Source organism: Saccopteryx bilineata, chromosome 4 (genome assembly GCF_036850765.1).
Source record: "Saccopteryx bilineata isolate mSacBil1 chromosome 4, mSacBil1_pri_phased_curated, whole genome shotgun sequence".
NCBI lineage: Eukaryota > Metazoa > Chordata > Mammalia > Chiroptera > Emballonuridae > Saccopteryx > Saccopteryx bilineata.
In genome coordinates, this window is record NC_089493.1 from 137,081,053 (window position 1) to 137,105,633 (window position 24,581).

General features: G+C 52.2%; 1 protein-coding gene across 2 annotated transcripts; it reads left to right on the forward strand.

The window, feature by feature from the left end:
- The first annotated feature begins 148 nt into the window (after nt 1–148).
- Nucleotides 149–24,303, forward strand: PNPLA6 (patatin like phospholipase domain containing 6). Of its 2 annotated transcripts, none has more exons than XM_066278481.1 (34): nt 149–211; nt 1,348–1,424; nt 1,779–1,866; nt 2,035–2,117; nt 2,290–2,387; nt 4,810–4,950; nt 5,035–5,194; nt 5,536–5,616; nt 5,828–5,956; nt 6,291–6,371; nt 6,456–6,618; nt 6,831–6,914; nt 7,405–7,514; nt 7,610–7,777; nt 7,865–7,942; nt 13,098–13,303; nt 14,052–14,183; nt 14,263–14,386; nt 14,775–14,888; nt 15,055–15,130; nt 16,860–17,003; nt 17,225–17,288; nt 17,527–17,695; nt 18,199–18,381; nt 18,546–18,664; nt 18,858–19,014; nt 19,238–19,354; nt 19,442–19,511; nt 19,944–20,060; nt 22,199–22,500; nt 23,300–23,416; nt 23,598–23,694; nt 23,810–23,919; nt 24,035–24,303. In XM_066278481.1, exons 2-34 carry the CDS (start codon nt 1,398–1,400, stop codon nt 24,104–24,106), a joined length of 3,981 nt encoding a protein of 1,326 aa, XP_066134578.1. In that variant the 5' UTR covers nt 149–211; nt 1,348–1,397; the 3' UTR covers nt 24,107–24,303. The 2 variants fall into 2 exon arrangements, with proteins under 2 accessions (XP_066134578.1, XP_066134579.1); XM_066278482.1 differs by having other exon boundaries at nt 16,863–17,003.
- Nucleotides 24,304–24,581: the final 278 nt, after the last annotated feature.

Sequence of the window (24,581 nt, forward strand, 5' to 3'; positions counted from 1 at the left end):
ATTTCTAGCGGGAGGGGCATTCCCTGCGTCGACCAGTCTTCAGCCCCTTTAGGTCGTCGCCACGGTTAGCATGGCAGGCTCATCGCTAACTTCCAAACGTGGTGGGGGTGGGGCTTCGGTGCGTCTTGCGAAGAATAAAAAGCCACGCCTGCTACGCTGGGCGGGACTCTAGTGGTGTTGGCACAGATTGGATCCTGGTCGAGACCTCTGGGTGAGTCCGGGTTCCCATTGCCCCTGCAGTGTCGTTCCTTCTGGGGTCATTAGCGAGTACTCGGCTTCCCCAAGATCTACCCGCCGCGGATTTTTGATAGTCTTCGACTTTCTGACGCTCCCATCCCCCCAGTTCCCGGCTGGTGTTTCCGCACCGGTAGCCAAGTGCGCTCTACTAGAATGGTAGGGAATAACCGCCCTCCCCCATGAATTTTCCAGGTAATGTCTCAAGGGTCCAGTAATTTCCCCAAATTACCATTAATACTGTAGCGACGCCGGAAATACTTCTGTCTTCCAGAAAAATCCCAGTAATATTCCAGCATTTCTCACTATCTTTCAAGGAGCATAAGTCCATTCTCATGCTCAAACGACCCCAGGGATTGTCCACCCAGTCCCCAGTTTTCCCAATAATAGTCCTGCATTCCTGAGTCAGTAATTTTCCAGTGCCCCTAGTAATTCTAGCGTCCCCAGGTTACATCGCCCAACAATGGCACCAGCATCGTTCCCCTAGTGATGCTTCGCACTGTCTGAGACCCCATAACTTTACAATTGAGTGACAGTAAATCTCCAGTATCAATCAGTAACATCTTGAGAGCCCACTCCACTCCGAGAATCCCAGGACCCTTCCGAGATCTCGACATCCCCAGGACACCTTGTATGGGAGCTCCCAGCGGCACCCCCACGGACCCTATCCCCTGGGTCTTCCCCGGGGCAGGCTTGAGTTGGAAGCCAGGCATCTCCCCAACCGCTTAGCTTTCGCAGGGAGTACGGTGGTGCAACCTAGGGGTCGGTGGGTCAAAATTGACCAATCCTGTAGAATAGAGGCCTGTGTGAGGAGCCGTGCCCTTCGGGGACCCGTGCGCTGGCTGCTGACAGTGGCCGCCGGCCGGTTGCCCTGGGATGGCGGTTGCTGGTCGGCCTGATGCGTAGCTGAAGTGATACAGACGGGGAACCGGGGACCCGCCTTATTCCCTATCCCGGACCCCGAGATCAATTTGCCCTATCCCTCTGCTCAGCCGCGTTCTTCTAGCTGCCCCCGCCCCCCGGCCCCGGCAACTGGTACGAAGGGGCAGGGCTTGCGGCAGGGAGAGGGGCGGGCCCAGAGTGATGACTTGCACGGATTCCTCCTACTTCTAGATTCCTAGGATTCTGGGCTACCAGACTTGTCGCCCAGCCTGAAAGAGCTGATGGAGGCCCCGCTGCAAACAGGAATGGTAAAGCTCTGAAGTTGTGAGGCGCCGCGGGGACTACAACTCCCGACGTGCTCAGCGCGCATCTTCGCAGTCCTGCGAGAACTGGGCTGCCTCTGTTCAGGCGGAACTACGTTTCCCGGCGGGCACCGCGGGCCGGGGAGCCGTGGGGAAGAGTTGTGCCCCACCCGCCAGTCCCTACACGCACCGGGAGGGAGACACGCTGGCGGGTTCTGCACATGGGGACGCCGAGGCCAGGAGCGACTCTGAACTTCTCGGGCGCGGGCGTGGCGGTGTGGAATGGAGTCTGTCCTGGACCCCAGGGATGGCTCGGCGGGGCGGGTATGCGATGCACAGCCGGTGCCGTTCGTCCCACAGGTGCTGGGAGTGATGATCGGAGCTGGAATCGCGGTGTTGGTCACGGCCGTGCTCATCCTCCTGCTAGTGCGGAGGCTTCGAGTGCCGAGTAAGGAACCGGAGGGCCCCTCTGGGAAGGCTGCGTTGTGGGGAGCTGAAATGGCGGGTCCCGGAGGCAGCAGAGATGGGATTTGCTGGGGTCTGCGTGCTGTGTCCCCAGCTCTGATCGCGTGGAGTCTGCGCAGAGCTCAGAGTGCCCCTCTCCCCCTATCCCCAGAAACCCCAGCCCCGGATGGCCCACGGTATCGATTCCGGAAGAGGGACAAAGTGCTCTTCTATGGCCGGAAGATTATGCGAAAGGTGAGTCGAGAACCACCTAGGACTCCTGCTGACCACACAGAAGCCCTGCGGTTTACCTAGTTATTACTCTTTGTAAACCCCTCCTTCTTGGTTAAGCACCTACGTATCTGAATCTCTTCTTCCCCAACGTCTGAACTGGCAGTTGACCCATCCTTCCCTTTAATTATTCTAGGTGTCGCAATCCACTTCCTCTTTGGTGGACACCTCGGTCTCCACCACTTCTCGGCCACGCATGAAGAAGAAACTCAAGATGCTGAACATTGCCAAGAAGTAAGGCTATGCTGAGTATACCTGGCTCCGGAAGCTATTTCATGGGCCTTTTGAGTGAACATCCCACACTGAACGGTTTCAATCCCATGGACAGTTTTGGGAGTCTTCCCATGTTAGAGAGGCTATCTCAGAGCTTCCCAATACCGGAAGGCTGTCTCTGGGGTCTCTGTCCTCTAAGGGCTACTTAGTGATATACCCTACCAATGATATCTCTCTCTGAGGTACCTATGAGCTATTTTCTCCTCCGTCAGTATCTCTGACACCTTGTCATACAGTAGGGGCCTATATCTGGGATCTTTGTGTAGCCTATTTCACGGATTTCCTCACACAAAAGTTACCTCATTGGAGTTATCTCAGGTATTTCTGTGAGCAGATAGAGGGGCTATCTCTAGCTTCTCTTCACCACGGGTTATCTTAGCAGTCTTCGTATGTTAGAAAACATCTCTCTATATCACCTACTGTGGAGTTGTTCCCACTCTAAGGAGGCTATGTCAGGGGTTTCTGTTTTCTAGGAGTTATCTCAAGAATTTTCTTGCACTAGAAACATTCAAAGGACATCTCTGGGGTGCCTGTCATTAGCAAAGGGCGCTCTCAGGGTTTCTGAAGAAGGCTTTTCCAGGAATCTTTCCAAGTTAGGAGCTGGCTCTGAGGTCTGACATCATGCAGCTCACTTCATGAGACATCATGAATATTTTTCTCAAGAGTATCTTCACACAAATTGGGCATCCCAGAGCTATTTGACCAACAGATGTCCTACCACATGACTTTCTTTGATTTGAGAAGGGCTGTCTTTAGTTCTCTATGATCAGACACTATATCTCGTGTGCCTACATTTTAGTGTCTGTACACCCTTGAGGACCTTCCCTGATGTTGTCATGACCATCAACATCCTGAGGGCTAGCTCAGGAATCTATGACCTGGTGAAGGGCTAGTTCAAGGACGTCACTGTTCATAAGAGGAGCTATATCTGGATTTTTCCATATCATGGAGTTTAATTTAGGAGACTGTTTATACTAGAGGGTCTATCTCAAGTATCTTGTGACCAGTGCAGGGGCTTTCACAACAGTACCTGACTTGCAGTGAAGGGCTTTCCGAGGTCCATGAATAGCAAAGAGGCTCTATCTGGATTCTTCACGTGTAATGAGGGCTTCTTAGGAGTTTCTGTGTCCATCAAAGAGGCTATCTCAGGGTTCTTTGAACCCTGGGAGAAAGGGTTATCTCAGGGATCTTAATAAAGAACAGAGAGACTGTATCTGAGGTTTTCTCAATAATAGAAGCTATCCTAGGGGTCTGTGTACATTAGACAGGCTGTCTCAGGAGTCTGGTCAGTGATTACTGGGAAGACTATGTCGGGGTCCCATGACGAATGGAAATTTCTTTTCTAAGGTCCATGTCTTCAAAGCTATGTCAAGGTTGTGACTAGAGAGTTCATCTCAGGCCTGTGACTAGTGGAGGGGTGATCTCAGGGTTTTATATCAGGATTGAGCAAATTTTTTCTGTATAAGGCCAAATAGTAAACATCTCAGGCTGGTCACATGCAATTCAACTCTAACTATTCAACTCTGCTGTTGCAGCATGAAACCGACCACAGACAACATGTACATGAATGAGCATGCCTATGTTCCAGTAAAACTTTGTGTACAAATAGAAGTGGGAGCACTGGCCAGATAACTCAGTTGGTTAGAGCATCATCCTGAAGCACAGAGGTTGCCAGTTCGATCCCTGGCCAGGGCACATACAGGAACAGATTAATATTCCTGTCTTGGCCCTGGCCGGTTGGCTCAGCGGTAGAGCGTCGGCCTAGCGTGCGGAGGACCCGGGTTCGATTCCCGGCCAGGGCACATAGGAGAAGCGCCCATTTGCTTCTCCACCCCTCCGCCGCGCCTTCCTCTCTGTCTCTCTCTTCCCCTCCCGCAGCCAGGGCTCCATTGGAGCAAAGATGGCCCGGGCGCTGGGGATGGCTCTGTGGCCTCTGCCCCAGGCGCTAGAGTGGCTCTGGTCGCAACATGGCGACACCCAGGAGGGTCGCAACATGGCGACGCCCAGGATGGGCAGAGCATCGCCCCCTGGTGGACAGAGCGTCGCCCCTGGTGGGCGTGCCGGGTGGATCCCGGTCGGGCGCATGCGGGAGTCTGTCTGACTGTCTCTCCCTGTTTCTAGCTTCAGAAAAATGCAAAAAAAAAAACAAAAAAACAAAAAAATATTCCTGTCTCTTTGTCTCACCATCCCCTTCTTTCCTCTCTAAAAACATCAATAAAGTTTTAAAAAATATTTTAAAAAAAGAAGTGGGAGTCTGGATTTGGCTAGTAGGCAAGAGTTTGTTGACCCTTGTTCTGTGTGACCCTGGGAAAGGGGTTTGTGAAGGTCTCAGGTCTGCCTGAGCCTTCTCCCTGCCAGCTCCGTATCTGTCTCTTCCCACCAGGATCCTGCGCATTCAGAAAGAGACACCAACACTGCAGCGGAAGGAGCCCCCGCCTGCCGTGCTCGAGGCTGACTTGACAGAGGGAGATTTAGCCAACTCCCACCTGCCCTCGGAGGTGCTCTACATGCTCAAGAATGTTCGGTTAGTGTTGGGGTGCAGGCTGAGGGCTGCAGAGCTGGGTGCTGATCTGATCTGCATTCCTCCTTCCCTTCCCCCATCCAACAGGGTGCTGGGCCACTTCGAGAAGCCACTCTTTCTGGAGCTCTGCCGGCACATGATCTTCCAGCGGCTCGGCCAAGGTGACTATGTCTTCCGGCCCAGCCAGCCAGATGCCAGCATCTATGTGGTGCAAGACGGGCTGCTGGAGCTCTGCCTGCCAGGGCCTGTAAGTAGACAGCTCGTGGGGGCCCTGCAAGGAATGTGGGCAGTGGTACAGTGGCCATTGAGGACAGGCACTGCTGTTGGTCAGTAGAGTTGGTGGTTTTTTGAGATGTGCAGACAGGAGTTGGGAATAGATGCCCAAGGGCATCTGGGGTGGTCAGTGGTTGCAGTTAATTATGGCCAAGAAATGGGTGTTGGTTGGAAGGTTTGGTGGGGTCAGAGATTAGGGCATCAGTGATCACTGGGTAGGTAAGTGTGAGGACCAGTGGTTGCAGGTGGAATGCTGGTTAGCAGGGCAGGTACAGCCCTGGTCATTTTCCCCACCCCCATCCCTGTGTGTTCCAGGATGGGAAGGAGTATGTGGTGAAGGAAGTGGTCCCTGGAGACAGCGTCAACAGCCTTCTGAGTATCCTGGATGTCATCACTGTGAGTACCAGTTTGGGGTGGCAAGGAGGCTGGAATATAATGCCACAGCCAGTGGATGGGGTTGGAGAGGGTTCCCTCAGCGGGTCCCCAATCTCTGATATGATCCTGATATTGCCAGTGGTCCCTCAAGGCACTGGAATTAGAAGGAGGTATGGGAGCAGTGAGGGGTTACAGTCCCTGACCGATTCTCTTCATGCCCCCTTACACTCAGGGTCACCAGCACCCCCAGCGTACTGTGTCTGCCCGCGCAGCCCGAGACTCCACAGTGCTGCGGCTGCCAGTGGAGGCCTTCTCTGCCGTTTTTAGCAAGTACCCTGAGAGCCTGGTGCGGGTGGTGCAGGTCAGTAGGCCTTTCACCTTCCTCCATTGCCCCCCTCCCCACGGTGGGCTGGAACCCAGCAGTCTCTCAAACTGTGCCTATCAGCCCTGAGCAGCCAGACCCCGGCACTGCCTGACTCCATTATTTGTCTCATCCCATCTCCTCAGGCTTCTGCCACCTCAGTGTGGGATTCCTCCCTGACCCCTCTCTGGCTCCACTCTTCCCTAACGCTCCCAACATTGGCCTTGGTTCTGCCCGTCCATGACCCCACCCCTTTAATGCTTGGTCCCACCTTTCTCTGGGTCCTATTATCCCCTTTGCTGACTCGCTTGCTCCCTGGCCCTGCCCTTTGCAGATCATCATGGTGAGGCTGCAGCGGGTCACCTTCCTAGCCCTCCACAACTACCTGGGTCTGACCAATGAGCTCTTCAGCCATGTGAGTTACTCAGGGCATGGGGCTGGAAGGGTAGAGTGACACATGCCTCCCAGGACTTGCCACAGCAGTACTTTGTGCCCTCAGGAGATCCAGCCCTTGCGCCTCTTCCCCAGCCCTGGCCTCCCAGCTCGCACCAGCCCTGTGCGAGGCTCCAAGCGCGTTGTCAGCACCTCTGCAAGTGAGGAGCCCAGGGAGGCCCCTGGCCGGCCACCTGACCCCACTGGGGCCCCTCTACCTGGACCTGCAGGTACCTGAGATGACCCCTGCTGGAGCGCCCACAAACTCTTAGCTAGGCACCCAGGTCTCAGTCCTGTCTGGTCCCTTAGGGACTCGTGGCCTCAGCCCCATGGGCTCATTGAAATGACTTTTCCTAGTCTCCCAGTGCCCAGGGACTCTGAGTTGACTACTTCTCAGGCCTCCTTCAGGTCTCGTAGGAGCCTGAACATGTGTCTCCCTCAGGGGAACCTGTGAAGCCCGCATGCTCAGAAGCCCCAGCAGCCCCCTTGCTGAGCCGCTGCATCTCCATGCCAGTTGATATCTCAGGTCTGGGACTTGGGCTGGGAGGTGGAGGTCATCAGGCTTCTGGGTTGGAATGCAGGGTGGCCAGTCTTGATATTTCTTTTTTTTTTCTTTTATTTACAATTTTAGTTACTGATTTTACAGTGAGAGGAGAGAAGGTGGGGAGGGGGGTTAGAATGAGAAGTATCAACTTGTAGTTGCTTTTTGTATGTTTCTTGACCAGGAAAGTCCAGGGTTTCCAACCTGCAACCTCAGTATTCCAGGTCAACACTTTATCCACTGTGCCACCACAGGCCAAGCAGTCTTGATTTTTCTTATCAATGAAATGGGAACCCTGGCAGCACTTTCTGCTCACTTTTTCATAGGTGCTCATTGAAATGCCCTTCCAACTGTGGTGAGGATTCTAAGGGAGTGCAGTCATTGATTAGTCATGTCTGCACGGTTGTGGCAAAGGCACAGTGGTACTGATAGCCTAGACTGCAGTTATGGTCACTCTCATTTTTATTGCTTTTAGGCTTGCAGGGTGGCCCTCGCTCAGACTTTGACATGGCATATGAACGTGGCCGGATCTCTGTGTCTCTGCAAGAGGAGGCCTCAGGCGGGCCCCAGACAGCCCCTGTTCGGGTAGGGCCCTGCCCACTCTACCCTCCCCCCAGTGGAGGCCCCTGAGGAGGAAAGTTGGTTGGGAGCAGGGAGGTCACAGGCCCTACCCCACACAGACCCCCACTCAGGAGCCTCGGGAGCAGCCGGCAGGTGCCTGTGAGTACAGCTACTGTGAGGATGAGTCAGCCACTGGTGGCTGCCCCTTCGGGCCGTACCAGGGCCGCCAGACCAGTAGCATCTTTGAGGCGGCAAAGCGGGAGCTGGCCAAGTTGATGCGGATTGAGGTAGGTAGCCCTGCCAAGGGGTCTGAGGAGGAGGTCCAGAGTGGGGGAGGTCTGAGTAGATCAGTCTCAACCCCTCTCCCTCCCCAGGACCCTTCCCTCTTGAACAGCCGAGTCTTGCTACATCATGCCAAAGCCGGCACCATCATTGCCCGCCAGGGGGACCAGGTGAGGCTGACCCCTGACCTCTAACCATACAACTCTCTCTGATCTCTGATCCTTGCTCTTTGGCTCTACATGTAGACCTCTTAGTCTAAGATTTCCAATCCCTTACTCTCGGATCCTATGACTGACTCCTAGCTCATGCACCCTTGTCCTCTGGACCAATTGACCTTTCACCTCCAACCCCTGAATCTTTTTGGTAGGACCCCAACTCTTAGCTGCAGGTCACTTCCTCAGAAATGTTGCCCTGCCTAGGCCAGATTTTGTAGAGCTGAGAACAGCTCACATCTATGCACTAAGTACATACAATTTTACATCCTTTGAATATAATGTCCATTAGAACTGTGGGCTCCACAGGAGCAGGAACTTGGTTTTCCTGCCTCTGCAGCAGGCAACACAGGGCAACATTTCTGAGGAAGTGACCTGCAGCTAAGAAGGAGTGATGGGAAGGAATTAACTAGGTGTAAGGGGAGGGAAGCATTCTAGGCCAAGAAAGCTGTGTGCCAATATCCTGCGGTGGGAAGGCGAGTACTGATCTCTAGGTAACAAGGAAGCCAACAGGCCCGCAGTGGAACAAAGGAATGGGGAACAAAGGGAATTTTTTTACCTTTTGGTGATAGTTTTATCGAGGTGTAATTCACATACTTATACAATCCACCCACTTAAAGAGTACAATTCAGTGTTTTTTGTGTATTTATAGAGTTGTGCAACCGTTACCACTATCAATTTTAGAACATTTTTGTCACTGTGAAAAGCAATCCCATACACTTTAACTATCACTTTCCTACTTCCTGACCCCACCCCACCCCAAGCCCTAACTCTTAGCTGCCTTGGCCTTTCCTGCAACCTGTTTTCTGACCTTGTGATTTTGCAATACACGCTGATATTCTTTCTAATTTCTAATCCTGGGCCCCTGCTGGTATGATAAGTGTATACAAATTGGAATGGTGATCCGGACGCCATGAACTAACCCCAGGAGCTGGCTAGACTTCAATACCTGCTGGTAGCACCCAGAGGTGTAGGAAACTGCCCCATGAATTCCTCTATTGTCCATATGGGGATACTGAGGCCATGATCTCACATCAGAAAGCACAGAGGAAGAAGCCTCTGGCGGGAGGGGCTAGATTTGAAATCTGGACTCTGGCCCTTTTTCTTGTGAGACCTTGGGTGAGTCATATAGGAGGTTCTCCACTTCCTCATCAGTGGAATGGGAGTAATTACAGTAACTGTCCACTAGCATTAAAGAGGAAATAATTCTAGCTGCCTAAAGTTTATAAGGAAGACAAGCAGCAGCTCAGGGGTGACACAGAGGGCAACATGACATAGGTACTGAGACCAAAGCTCCACTTGTGGGGTGGAGTGAGGGGTGCCTGGCCTGGTAGCTGCTGGAATACTGTTCTATCATTTGATTAGCTGATTCACCTGTCACCTTGAGCTGCTTATTGCAGGGGTAGGTTCCTGCAATAACCCAGAGGAAGTTGGGTAATGCTTTTGCCAGCTGTTCGTGGAATGAGCTGAGGAAGTATAGTCGCACCATGGCTCTTGTGACAGCTTCTGGTCCCTGCTTATGTCTGGGAGACCCTGTTGGGTTTCAACCCAGCCACTCCAGGCTTGTCAGAGTCTTCCCAACAATACTGTGCCTACCTCTGAAATGTCACACTGGTTTTCTTTTTTCTTCTTATTTTTAGAGAGAGACAGGAAAGGAGAGAGATGAGAAGCATCAACTTGTTGCATGTCTTTAGTTGTTCATTGATTGCTTCTCATACATCCCTTGACTGGGGGGCTCCAGCCAAACCATTGACCCCTTGCTCAAGCCAGCCACCTTGGGCTGAAGCCAGCGACCTTTGGGCTCAAGCCAGAAAAGCCCATACTCAAGCCAGTAACATTGGGGGTTTCAAACCTGGGTCCTCAGCATTCCAGGTCAGTGCTCTATCTACTGCACCACCACCTGGTCTGGCTGATGCTTTTCTACCTGGGAGAATTTTGTCCCTCCACAGACATCTGGCAATATAGAGAGATGTTTTTATTGCCTTGGGAGGGTACTACTGGCATCTAATGGTCAGAAGTCAGGGATGCCAGAAAGCACAGGATAGCTTCCCTACAGCAGAATTATTCAGTCTAAAATGTCAGTAATGCTAAGGCTGAGAAACCCTGCTTTACACAATATTTCCCAAAGTGTTTCATGAAACACCTATATCACAAGGGATCTGTGGCCAAATAGGTTTGGGAAATGCTGGCTCTTCCATCTCTTCATGGAAGCTCTCAGTGAACATCATTAGCATATTCAAGGTTCTGAGAAATCCTGCAGTAAAGAAACTTGCTTCCCAACCTGATGGCAAATGGCAACCTAATATTAGTAACTCCCATTCACATCCCAGCCTAGAAATTGTCTCAGAAGGTTCCAGCCTGTGTGTATGTCTCTGGGGGTTGTGCCCTCTCAAGGGACCTGCCATGTCTTGGCGTTCACTGGGGCTTTGTGAGGTGCTAGACAGGTTCCTATGGTGGGTAAGGAAGACATCTTTTCATATCTGGGCAGTTTCTGTTTCTTATTTATAAAAGGGTAAAAAAGGCAGGCTAACCAGAGATGAATGGGGCACCTGTTCATACTGAGTATTTGCTGTGTCCTAGGTCCTGCTAGACAGGTGTCCCAAGCCCTGTGTTGCCTGCTGCAGAGGCAGGAAAACCAAGTTCCTGCTCCTGTGGAGCCCACAGTTCTAATGGACATTTTACTCAAAGGATGTAAAATTAAAATTGTATGTGCTTAGTGCATAGACGTGAGCTGCTCTCAGCTCTACAAAATCTGGCCTAGGCAGGGCAACATTTCTGAGGAAGTGACCTGCAGCTAAGAAGGAATGATGGGAAGGAATTAACTAGGTGTAAGGGGAGGGAAGCATTCTAGGCCAAGAAAGCTGTGCGCCAATATCCTGCGGTGGGAAGGCGAGTACTGATCTCTAGGTAACAAGGAAGCCAACAGGCCCGCAGTGGAACAAAGGAATGGGGAACAAAGGGAATTTTTTTACCTTTTGGTGATAGTTTTATTGAGGTGTAATTCACATACTTATACAATCCACCCACTTAAAGAGTACAATTCAGTGTTTTTTGTGTATTTATAGAGTTGTGCAACCGTTACCACTATCAATTTTAGAACATTTTTGTCACTGTGAAAAGCAATCCCATACACTTTAACTATCACTTTCCTACTTCCTGACCCCACCCCACCCCAAGCCCTAAACAACCACTAATCTGTTTTTATAGATTTGCTTCTTCTAGATATTTCATGTAAATGGAATTCTACACTGGCTCTGTGTCTGGCTTCTCACTGAACATCATGTTTTCAAGGCTTATCCACATTGTAATGTATGTCAGTGCTTCATTCCTTTTAAATTTCTTTAGAGAGAAGGAGGGAGAGAAAAAAGTTCTACTTATTTATGCATTCATTCATTGATTCTTGTATGTGCCCTGACGGGACATTGAACCCACAACCTTGGCTGTAACCAACTGAACTACCTGGCTAGAGCCACTCTAACATTTTTTTATCCTAGCCCTATCAGTGGGTATGAAGTGACATCTCATGGTTTTGATCTGCATTGCCTTAATGATTTATGATTTTGAACATCTTTTCATGTGCTTATGTCTTCTTTGGAGAAGTATTTATACAGATCCTTTGCCTTTTTTTTTTTTTTTAAGTGAGAGGTGGGAAGATAGATTCCTGCACGCACCCGGACCAGGATCCACCTGGCAACCTCTATCTGGGGCTGATGCTCTGCCCATCTGAGGCCAGTGCTCACAGCTGACTTATCTTTAGCACCCGAGGCGGAGGCTCCACAGAGCTATCTTCGGCCCAGGGTCCTTGCGCTCAAAACAATCGAGCCATTGCTGCGGGAGAGGAAGAAGTAGGAGGGAGAAGCAGATGGTTGCTTTCTCCTGTGTACCCTGACTGGGAATTGAACCTGGGACATCCACAGGCTGGGACAGTGCTCTACCACTGAGCCAACTGTCCAGGGCCAATTTTTTGCCCATTTTTAAATTGAGTTGGTTGTCTTTTATTACTGAGATAAGATTTTTGTATATGTTTCTGGATTCAAGACCCTTAGCAGGTAATATGATTTTCTGATATTTTCTCCCATACTGTAATTGTCTATTAATTTTTTTCTTTTTGACAGAGAGAGGGACAGTTAGGGACATACAGACAGGAAGGGAGACAGAAGAGAAGCATTAATTCTTCATTACAGCACCTTAGTTCATTGATTGCTTTCTCATATGTGTCTTGACTGAGGTGGGAGGGGGCTACAGCAGACTGAGTGACCCCTTGCTCAAGCCAGTGACCATGGGGTCATGTCTATGATCCCACGCTCAAGCCAGAAACCCCACGCTCAAGCCGGCGACCTCAGGGTTTCGAACCTGGGACCTTTGCATTCCAGTTCGAGCCACTGCACCACCGCCTGGTCAGGCTCCCTTCATTTCTTGATAATGTCTTTTGAAGTTCAAAAGTTTTGATTTAGATAAAGTCCAATTCATCTATTTTTTAGTTTGTTGCTTGTGTTCTGGGTGTCATATTCTAGAATCCATTGCCAAATTCAAGATTATGAAGATGGATCCTTATATTTTTCTTGAAGAGTTTTATATATATATATATATTAGTATATATATTATATATATTTTATTTATTGAATTTAGAGAGAGGAGAGACAGAGAAAGCAGGGGAGGAATGGGAAGCATCAATCCATAGGTAATTATCTCTCAAATGTGCCTTGACTGGGCAAGCCCAAGGTTTCAAACCAGTAACCTCAGCATTCCAAGTCAATGCTTTAATCCACTGTGCCACCACAGGTCAGGTTTACATTTATATATTTCATCAATTTTGATATGGTATAAGGTGAGGGTCCCAGATGAGCAGAGGATTTAAGCTCAGCCATGCCCCTGTGTTGGCACTCCTTGCAGCCTCTTGCTGGCAATGTTGAAAAGAATTCATGGACCTTAATCTAGGCTCAATAGGTCGGTGATCCACTAGTAATGTGTTCCCTGGAATATTATGGAGATATACATGCTGCTCAGTTGAGCTATGCAAGCCCTCCCTCAAGGCTTACAGTGGAGTGAAATAACCTGAGTTGGGAGTGGAAGTGTTGGTCCTGTGCCCATCTCCTGGTCCTTGCCCCAACAGGACGTGAGCCTGCACTTCGTACTCTGGGGCTGCCTACATGTCTACCAGCGCATGATTGACAAGGCTGAGGATGTGTGCCTGTTTGTGGCACAGCCTGGGGAACTGGTTGGGCAGCTGGCTGTGCTCACTGGGGAGCCCCTCATCTTCACGCTGCGAGCCCAGCGCGACTGCACCTTCCTGCGGATCTCCAAGTCTGACTTCTATGAGTATGACCGGGCCCTATGTTGGGGTGGGACGGGTGCTTCAAGAGCCCTAACCAGAGTCCATTCTACCACGGTACCATGGGAGAGACTATCCCTCTGCACGGCTTACACCAGGGGTCCCCAAACCTTTTACACAGGGGACCAGTTCACTGTCCCTCAGACCGTTGGAGGGCTGGACTATAAAAAAAACTGAACAAATCCCTACGCACACTGCAGATATCTTATTTTAAAGTAAAAAAAAATGGGGACAAATACAATATTTAAAATAAAGAACAAGTAAATTTAAATCAACAAACTGACCAGTATTTCAATGGGAACTATGGGCCTGCTTTTGGCTAATGAGATGGTCAATGTCCGGTTCCACATTTGTCACTGCTAGCCGTAACAGGTGATATGACGTGCTTCTGGAGCCGTGATGCGTGGTACTGTATGTGAGCCATGCTGCGCTTTGTGGCACCGCCACATACAGTACTCCTGGAGCACAGGATGAGGATGGATCCTGTGCTCCTCTCACTGACCACCAATGAAAGAGGTGCCCCTATCGGAGGTGCAGCAGGGGGCCGGATAAATGGCCTCAGGGGGCCGCATGTGGCCCGCGGGCCGTAGTTTGGGGACCCCTGGCTTACACCCTAACAGGACAGCTTTGGCCCCTTCCAGTCCCACCCCCAGGGTTTCGCCCACTCTGTCCACTCCCTACGGGCAGTTTCAGGACCCCCCCCCCATCCCATGCATCCTTAACCTTCATCTACAGGATCATGCGCGCACAGCCCAGTGTGGTGCTGAGCGCTGCGCACACGGTGGCTGCAAGGATGTCACCCTTTGTACGCCAGATGGACTTTGCCATTGACTGGACGGCCGTGGAGGCGGGACGCGCGCTGTACAGGTTCCGCCCCGCCCCTACCCCGCCTCTCAGGCCTGCCCAAGATCCTGCTTGACTCTGTATGACCTGCCCCCAACCCCAGACAGGGTGACCGCTCCGACTGCACCTACATTGTGCTCAATGGGCGGCTGCGCAGCGTCATCCAGCGCGGCAGCGGCAAGAAGGAGCTGGTGGGCGAGTACGGCCGTGGGGACCTCATCGGAGTGGTGAGCTGGCGGCACCACTCACCTCATCCCCCCCCCCCGCTGCCCACATACACATCATCCCTGGGAATCTCACGGATTGGTGAACATGGTCCTGGACCTGTGACCTTGCCCAGTTGACTTTTTCCAGCTCCTTTTCATGGGCGAGAGTGGGGGAACCTCATCGGGTTGGTGACTGATCTGACTCTGTCCACCTCTCACCATCAGAAGAGGGAACCCCACCTGGATAGTTCCCTATATATTCCCTCTCCCTGATCCCTAATGGGCTCCATCTGAGGGTGGGGGGGGGGCCTATACTGAGTAGAGCATAATTGCCTCCTTGCTGCACCGACAATAGACCTCCCCTTTACCTATTCCGTGCCTCTTGGCTCAAGCAGCTCTGGTCCTCCAGGTGGAAGCGCTAACACGGCAGCCGCGTGCCACCACAGTGCACGCGGTGCGTGACACGGAGCTGGCCAAACTCCCCGAGGGCACCCTGGGCCACATCAAGCGGCGATACCCACAGGTGCGACTCAGTGGGGTGGGCTGGTTTCCCGTGGGGGGGGGGCCTAACGTCTAGAGGTGGGAAAGGGAAGGCAGAGATTTTAGAAGTAGGGCCCAGGGAAGGGAAGGGTGGGGCGCGCCCAGCTGCCCTTCCAGTATCACTCCACCGCAGATCTCTAACGCCCTAGGTCGTGACCCGTCTCATTCACCTGCTGAGCCAGAAAATTCTGGGGAATTTGCAGCAGCTGCAAGGACCTTTCCCAGGTGAGAGCCCGCAGGTCCACAGGAATGCTGGGGTGTGTAGTCAGACGCTTAGTTCATGCTGAGGAGTGAACCCTGCACCCAGCACATGCTGGGAAAGAATCCAGCTAGGGACTGGTTTGGAGGAGGATGTGGGGTTCAAGTTTGCCAGCATGCTCCTGGGGAAACGGAGTGTTAGACTCAGAACACACTTGCTGGTGGAGTCTTTAAGGGTGTTGTTTGTTTTGGGTGTCAGGTTTTGGTTTAGGGGTGGAGTCTGCATCCTGGGTGAGAGTATGCTGGGAAATGGAATTTGTTGCATGGTGTGTGGGCCCCAGGTCATGTTGAGAAGTGGCCTCTATCCTTGGGTATGCTGGGAGGTGTAGTTTGGGACCAGAGTGCAGTGGGGAAATGGAGTCAGATTTTTGTGGAAATATGGGCCTGAGATTGTCAACCTCTATGCTCCCTTTTATCCCAGGGGCTTCTGCCCCATCAGCCTTGACTCCAGCTCCCCAGGGTGGTGTTAATAGTGAGCAGTGGCCAAGGACTGCATCATGCCCAGGGTCTTTCCTGGATAGTTTTTTTCCACACAGTCGTGGACTTCTCTCCTGGCTGCTCAGGCCACCCTCGATGTGCTTCTTGGGCAGCCATGGGGGCAGGGATGTTAAGATCTGGGGCTCCTGAGAGCCTCTCTGTTGATGCTCTCAGGAATTTCCCAGTGAGCATCTGGTACAAGTACGTGCTAGGCACTATGCTTGGCACAGAGGTGAGAGAGTACACAGATAGACAAGGCCCTAGAAGGGCTGGCAGCCCGGCCGGCAAAACATCAGACAACTACTGTGACAGTAACTAAAGAGGGTCTTGATTGAGGGTGTCTAGCTTTTCAGAGGACAGGAAGCTGAGATTTGACAAATTAGATGGGGCTAGACATTGAAGAGGACTTCAAAGGCTCTGCACACAGGGTTTGGTGGTTTTGAAACATTTCAAGGAGGAAAGTGCATGATGGGGAGAAACTGGGTGAGGAGCAAGTTGTGTAGGGGCTAGGAGCCGTGGAAAGGCATTCAAGCCTGTTCAAACTGTTATGGGAGGCAGCTGGAGGCTGTATGAGGTCCACACAAGTGATGGAGGTTAATGGGGGTCTAGAGTCCTAGTGGAGAAGCTGGGAAGCAATAGATGGGTCAAAGATATATATATATTTTTTGCTTAGTTTTGTGTTGAAGACCATTCAGTGGACAGGCATCAGGCCAGAAGTGGGGGCACTGATAGGTCCACACAGGCACAGTGGGGAATCGGAATGGTAGTAGAGTTGTTTAATGGGTGCCATGGAGAACATGAGGGCCAACATTGAAGGTTGGATGACCAAATCTTATCAAGCAAGGGGGCAGCCTGACCTGTGGTGGCACAGTGGATAAAGCCTCGACCTAGAATGCTGAGATCGCTAATTCAAATCCCCGGGCTAGCCCAGTCAAGGCACATATGAGAAGCAGCTACTACCAGAAGTTGATGCTTCTGGCTCCTCCCCTTCCCTCTTTTTCTCTCCTAAAAATCAGTAAGTAAAATCTTTAAAAAAAATAAAGAGAGAGAGAGAGATGGGCAACATGAAGCTGTGGGTTCAGGACTGAGGTCATGACCTTCACTGTGGTTTCACTAAGTCTCAGCTGAGGGACAGGGGCAGGGATTTCTGAGAGGAGGAGGAGAGTCTCCCTCTCTGGACACAGGACTGCATAGCAGATTATATCCTTTGTGGTCTCAGCAGGCTCGGGGCTGGGTGTCCCCCCTCACTCGGAACTCACCAACCCAGCCAGCAACCTGGCAACGGTGGCTGTCCTGCCTGTGTGTGCAGAGGTGCCCATGGTGGCCTTCATGCTAGAGCTACAACATGCTCTACAAGCCATTGGTCAGTTGGGAAAAGGGTTGTGGGTGAAAACCAACCACAGGTCTGTGTGGGGCATGGTGCATGTGGGTGGGGCATTGGCCAATGAGTGGAGATACCCAGCTGATTCATGAGGGGTTTGGGTAGAAGAGGGCCACAGGAGTGGGGTTGGGTGGTATTCTGTTCTAGGAGAGGCCCCAGCTCTGTAATCTGGGTTTCTAACCTCCTTTCTTACACATCCTTAGGCCCCACACTCCTCCTGAACAGTGACATCATCCGGGCACGCCTGGGTGCCTCTGCATTGGACAGGTGTGTGTTGGCTTGTAGGGGATGGAAGTGCAAGGGATGAGCTTGAAGTCTAGGATTCTTTCAGATCCAAATTTAGATCTAGGCTGTAAACTGAGGTGCATGCTTCCCACCTATCCAGTCAGTGGAAATTTAGCCCTGGAAGGTGTAAGTTCTCCAACCCTGAGCAGTGGAGCTATAATGGTCTCAGGTACATGTGACTCTTGGCCAGCCCCAGGATGACTCTCCCCCCCAACCCCAGCATCCAGGAGTTTCGGCTGTCAGGGTGGCTGGCCCAGCAGGAGGACACCCACCGCATCGTGCTCTACCAGACAGACTCATCGCTGACACCTTGGACTGTTCGCTGCCTGCGCCAGGCTGACTGCATTCTCATTGTGGGCCTGGGTGACCAGGAGCCCACACTTGGCCAGGTCTGGAGACCATGGCAGGGGTCCCCAAACTACAGCCCGCGGGCCGCATGCGGCCCCCTGAGGCCATTTATCCGGCCCCCGCCGCACACCCGGAAGGGGCACCTCTTTCATTGGTGGTCAGTGAGAGGAGCATAGTTCCCATTGAAATACTGATCAGTTTGTTGATTTAAATTTACTTGTTCTCTATTTTAAATATTGTATTCGTTCCCATTTTGTTTTTTTACTTTAAAATAAGATATGTGTAGTATGCATAGGGATTTGTTCATAGTTTTTTTATGAACAGTGAGGGACAGTGAACTGGCCCCTGTGTAAAAAGTTTGGGGACCCCCGATGTACAGTAACCCTATTCCTGAGACCCATCCCCTATCCTCCAGTGTCTGGACCAAGCCACATGCACCCTCACTGTGGGGTTAGATAAAACCCTAGGGGACCCAAGCTCAGCCAGGTGCTGGGCAAGGAGGAAACCTGGCAATTGGTGACCCCCGCCCTCCACTTTCCTGCAGCTGGAGCAGATGCTGGAGAATACGGCTGTGCGCGCTCTCAAGCAGCTTGTCCTGCTACACCGCGAGGAGGGCCTGGGACCCACGCGCACTGTGGAGTGGCTCAACATGCGCAGCTGGTGCTCCGGGCACCTGCACCTGCGCTGCCCCCGACGCCTCTTCTCTCGCCGAAGCCCTGCCAAGCTGGTAAGGGTGGGATCCAAAGGAAAGACCTGTCTCCAGACCTTTCTGGGCTGTGGCGTGTGGCTACTGGAGGAGCGTGGCTTAAGGACCTGTAGACTGGGGCCTGGAGATCCAGATGCTGCCTCCTACGCCCCTGTCCTCATGGGTCGTCTCTCTTCCCATCCCAGCATGAGCTGTATGAGAAGGTGTTCTCAAGGCGCGCAGACCGGCACAGCGATTTCTCCCGCCTGGCGCGGGTGCTCACGGGCAACACCATCGCCCTGGTATTGGGTGGGGGCGGAGCCAGGTGAGGGATTTGGCCAGTTCTGACAGGGTGGGGCCTGGTCCTTAGGGATGGAGCTTACTCCCTGGGCATGATTCCCATAGGGATGGGGCTGGCACCTTGTTCCTGGTCCATAGGGGAGGTGGGAGAAGGGATTCTCCTGGAGATGCAGCCTAAGGGATTCCCATTGGGTCACTGGGTCTTCTCCCCTTTGTAGGGGCTGCTCACACATTGGAGTGCTGAAGGCATTAGAGGAGGCAGGGGTTCCTGTTGATCTAGTGGGCGGCACTTCTATTGGCTCCTTCATTGGGGCCCTGTACGCCGATGAGCGAAGCGCCAGCCGCACTAAGCAGCGGGCCCGGGAGTGGGCCAAGGTGTGTTTGGGCCTCCCTACCCCAGGAGCAACCTAAAATGTCCCACAGGGGCTTCTGAGTTTCTCCTGACCTTTTCATGACTTAAGGACTTTGGGTTATCCCTAGCCACTTTTGTTAGTGACCCTCCCTAATCCCCAACTCCCAGCTTGAGCAGTCAGCATTCTTAGTGACTATTGACCCCAAGTGATTCCTGTTTCACCCCAGCTGGCCTCCTTGCCCCTAGAGCATGACTTCAGTGCTGGAGCCCGTGCTGGACCTCACGTATCCTGTCACTTCCATGTTCACGGGATCAGCCTTCAACCGCAGCATCCACCGTGTCTTCCAGGACAAGCAGATTGAGGTATGCTCTCTCTCCACCCCCACTCTGTTCCTGCTCCTTCCCACAGGTGTCCTTACTTCTCCCTGACCTTGATTCTTGTCCCCATAGGACCTGTGGCTGCCATACTTCAACGTGACTACAGACATTACTGCCTCAGCCATGCGTGTTCACAAGGATGGTGGGTGTCCCTGGTCAGTTCCACAGCAACCACTGTGGCCACGTTGAGGGGGTGCAGGGAGGGCAGCCAAGTGTCTGGGACACTGTTAACATGAGTGACCATCATCCTGACCTGACTGCCGAGCACTAACCGTCACCCACTAATGCCCCAGAAGCCCCAGGTATGTGTGTCCTCGGGTGGGGACCAGGAGAATAGTCAGGTACCTCATCCCCTCACACCATCCCCGCAGGCTGTGTGTGGCGCTACGTCCGGGCAAGTGCCTCCTACTGCCCTTACCTGCCCCCGATCTGCGACCCCAAGGACGGGCACCTGCTGGTGGACGGGTGCTACGTCAACAACTTGCCAGGTCAGCAAGCCCACCAGGCTGGCCGGGCCTCTGAGCGTGTCTGAGAGTGTTTGTGCGTGTCTGTGTCTGTGTATCCTGCCGGGCAGGCTCCCTGTGGCGATACGTGCGCGCCAGCATGACGCTCTCGGGCTACCTGCCCCCACTGTGCGACCCCAAGGACGGGCACCTCCTCATGGACGGCGGCTACATCAACAACCTGCCAGGCAAGTGGCTGCCCACTCGCTCATGTGCACACACACACGCACAGGCAAACAGCAAGCGAGTGGGCCCATGCACAGGCACACGCAGGCAGGCACCCAGGAGGACGCATGTGCAAGCAGTTCTGTGCAGGGCTGTAGACAGACAAGTCACTTACATGCTGAAACAGGTATGTGTAGTTGGGAAGCATTTCCATATGTAAGACACACATAGAAGGCACAGATGCAGATGCACACAGCACAGGACCTGGGGATGGATGGGGCATCTTTTTATGTGCACAGCAGCTATACATGTGCTCATATACACATTCTTGCAGATGCTCGGGTAGCAGGTAGCATACTTATGTGTGCACAAGGTTGATCTCGGGCTATGAGCATTTTTTTTTTTTTGGTTGGGCCATTCCGTTTAATAAAGTCTCAGGACGGCAGACAAGGACATAGGCAGAGGAAACCACTTCTCAGGCAAACAAACAGCAAAATGGCCCCTCACAGTGGTGGGCAGGCAATCTGCACATCCACAATCCGCCATCTCTCCAAGCGCAAGCACCCATAGCCTTATATAAGCCATACACACTGCCGCTGCTACGCACCCACACACCAATCAAAGTGCTTGCAGCCGGTAACCCCACGAGCAAGCCTAACACAGCTGTCCCACGTTCCACCCCTTTAGGGTTGCTTATCTCACAATAGGTACATTACTCACAGATATAAGTACATGTATTGATGAAATTAGGCATATATCCTCACATACCAGTCCATCCACACTCACCCTGCATGCTTCCTTAAAGGTGCATAAATGTACACACCAAGTTAAGCAGTCTTTCTCACTCTCTGACTTATGTACAGATGAGAGGTAGGTGGGCTTGCAACTTAAAATTTTACATGCCCAGAAGTGTTCATACACAAGTAGGCACATTCGCTAGCTGCAATTCCACAGCCTAGAGGTTGGCAAACTGCCCTGCAAGCCAAATCTGGCCCTTGCCTGATTTTGTAAATACAGTTTTATTGACACACAGTCATGCCAGTCATTTACTCATTGTCTGGCTGCTTTTGTGCCACAATGGCTTAGTTGAATAGTTGTGACAGACACCATGTATTTTATAAAGCCAAAATTGTTTGCTCTCTGGTCCTTTCCAGAAAAAACTTGCCAACTCTTGTATAGGCACTCTATACACATATTTGCACTAACATCACCACACACCTGCATGTGTGTACAAACCCATAGATAGACAGGCATACTTGGATGCGCAAGGAAACATAGATGTTGATCAAGGTCCATCCACAAGGACTGAAATTAATGCAGACAGACCCAGGGGTGTGTACAGAGAGATGTAGGCACACAGAGGTGTGTGTGTTCACAAATACACATGGACAGGAGATGCACACACATACAGGGACACGGACAGACACATGGACATGGGTATATGTACCTAGACATGCAGAAAAGCTCATGAGATACACATGCAAAGTCTAACAGAGACTCGGTGTTTTTCTGGGCTGGGCCTGCTTATAGGATCTGTCCCTATACCCTCAGGCTCCCCCAGTCCCCTTCAGGGACCCTCAGTGGACCACACAGAACCATGGACACACCACCCTCCCTTCTGGACCCTCCCCCCTGACCTCCTCTGTCCTGCTTTCCTGCTCTTTATCCTTGCTCTTGCACTCTGTTCCTTGTCACAGCCCCAAGGTACTTCTTTCTACCCAGATTCTCTCTCCTTCCATATCTCTGACCCTTGATCTCTCCCCACCCAAATATCTTGCTAACTCTTCTCCCTGTATTTCTACGTCTCTGTCTTCCTGTGTCTCTGATCCTTCCATCTCTGTCTCCTACTGTCTTTATGATTCTTTGTCTCTCTGTATCACTCTCCTTCCACATTTCTGTATGTCTTTTTCCTCAGCAACTTAACCCTCTGCCTTCTTTCCCTTTATCCCTCTGGCCGTGGTCCCTCACCTAAAAGCTCCCATATCTGATCCCACCTTCTCCACATCATTGGCATTAATTTCCATGCCACTTGCATGCTGGCATATTGTTTGCATGGGTTGTTTTGTATGACCATTTGCATGATGGTGTCTGTGGGACTGGGTTGAACTTTCCTGTTCTGGACCCTGGTGGGGATACTCCCGCTGACCCCCTGACCCCACAGCGGACATCGCCCGCAGCATGGGTGCCAAGACAGTCATTGCCATTGACGTGGGGAGCCAGGATGAGACAGACCTCAGCACCTACGGGGATAGTCTGTCTGGCTGGTGGCTGCTGTGGAAGCGGCTAAACCCCTGGGCAGACAAGATCAAGGTTCCAGACATGGCTGAGATCCAGTCCCGCCTGGCCTACGTGTCCTGTGTACGTCAGCTGGAGGTCGTCAAGTCCAGCTCCTACTGCGAGTACCTGCGCCCGCCCATCGACTGCTTTAAGACCATGGACTTCGGGAAGTTTGACCAGATCTATGTGAGCCGGTGGGAGTGGTCTGGTGTCAGTGTTGGGTTGGCAGAGCTTTATTACTAAAATCTCAGTGACACAAGGGGAAGGATTGTAGAGCTCCTTCCCAAATGGGATCCATGGGGAATAAGACAGTAATTGACTAGTGATGTCTGCATTGGGTGTGGCAATGGAATGTGTTGCCCACATGCTGTGTATGAACTAAGCTTACATGCCAGCTGCACTGCCTCAAGTACTGTGTAGAGATTTCTATATTGGTGGGAATGAGAACAATGGTGAGGGGTGGAACTGGGTGTATATTATATGCCACTTACCCTGAAATACAGCCCGTGCCACCTGAAACTGATGGCTAGCTGTTGCCCAGAGCCCTGAGTAAAAAATGTGTGATGCTCTGTCAGGGCTAAGTGGGAAAGCATGCCATGATAGATTAGTGATGCCTGTTATGGGTGTGGGAGGTGGTGATATCCACAGATGTACTATATATTTGGAGAACTTGAAATAAGGTTGCCCCCCACCATTTCATGTCATTTGGTACTTGCCATACTACATGGGGATGAGCGGGAAAATAACATGGAATGATTAATTGGTAATGTCTGGCAGGGACACAAGATGGAAACATGGGGGCAAGTGTGCTACATATGGCTGACTCTGAAATAGGGGTAGTCTCAGATGCCAGCTCCCCCAAAGCATCAGACTTTTGAAGGGCCAGGGTAGGGGCAGGTATAGTGGAAATAAGCAGAGAGGACAAGGCAGAGAATATGTGGGGGAGTTGCAGCATGGGTGACCCCAGCCCCCTCTCCTCCTGCAGGATGTGGGCTACCAGTACGGGAAGGCTGTGTTTGGGGGCTGGAGCCGGGGTGATGTCATTGAAAAGATGCTTACAGACCGCCGGTCTGCTGACCTTATCGAGAGCCGCCGTGCAGATGTAAGCCTGGGACTTCCCAGCCCCTCTGGGTCTCTCCCAAACCTCTGATGACCCCAGATCTCCCTGGGCTTCGGAGCTCCTTTGACCAGAGAGCTTCCCCCTGGGATCTCTGAGCCCTCAAGGCATCCAGTACCCCTACTCCATAGGAGCCCCTGAGACCCTCACCCATGCCGTTCCACAGGTACTGGCCTTCCCCAGTTCTGGCTTCACTGACTTGGCAGAAATTGTGTCCCGGATCGAACCCCCCAGCAGCTATGTTTCCGATGGCTGTGCTGATGGTGAGGGCATCTTCAGGGGTATAGCTGGGCCTGGGGTCAGTTAGTCAGTGGGACATGGCTGGAAATGCCAGACTAGCCCAGGTCCTCTCACTTTAACGCTGCTCCCTGAATTCAGGGGAGGAGTCGGATGGCCTGACTGAGTATGAGGAAGACGCAAGACCTGACTACTCACGGGATGAAGGTGGCTCTCCTGAGGGTGCGAGCCCCAGCACTGCCTCCGAGATGGTGAGAGTGGACTGCCTGGAGCCCACAGCTGGAGTGACATGGTGGGTGTGTGCTGAGTGATATATACTGAGGTCCCATTCAGTGTAACGCTTATATGGAACTCCTGTTCCTGCAGGAGGAGGAGAAGTCAGTTCTCAGGCACCGGCCCTGTCTGCCACAGCCTTCCAGCTCAGCTGCAGATACCTGAGGACCTGCAGGGGGTCCCCTGGGGTTGGGCTGGGGGTTGGCCCTGTGGGATCACTCCCTTCTGCCTGCTGCTATGCCTGTGACCCCTTCGGGTCCCCCTGGACCTCCCAGGCCCACACACTGGATTATTGCACCTCCAAAGGAGGGCAGCACTGATAACCCTGAACACTCCTTCCCAATAAACCTTTCACTCTCTGACATGGGTCCATGTCATCTGTGGGTTCAGGGCCATCTTGCCCCACCTTCCATACTCAGGATAACGGGCTGGAGCTTGTCACAGTGACCCATGCACCCCTCTCAGGCTGAGCTCCATAGCCTGTGAGTGCCATCCCAGAATCACCTTTCATCTCACTTGGTGCTGGCTCCAGACCACAAGGCCTCCAAATGCCTTGGGTGCCTGACCTGACACCACTCATTTTCCCTATTAGGTTCCATAGCCTCTGCCCCTGGGCTGGTCCTACTGCGTGTAAGTACCC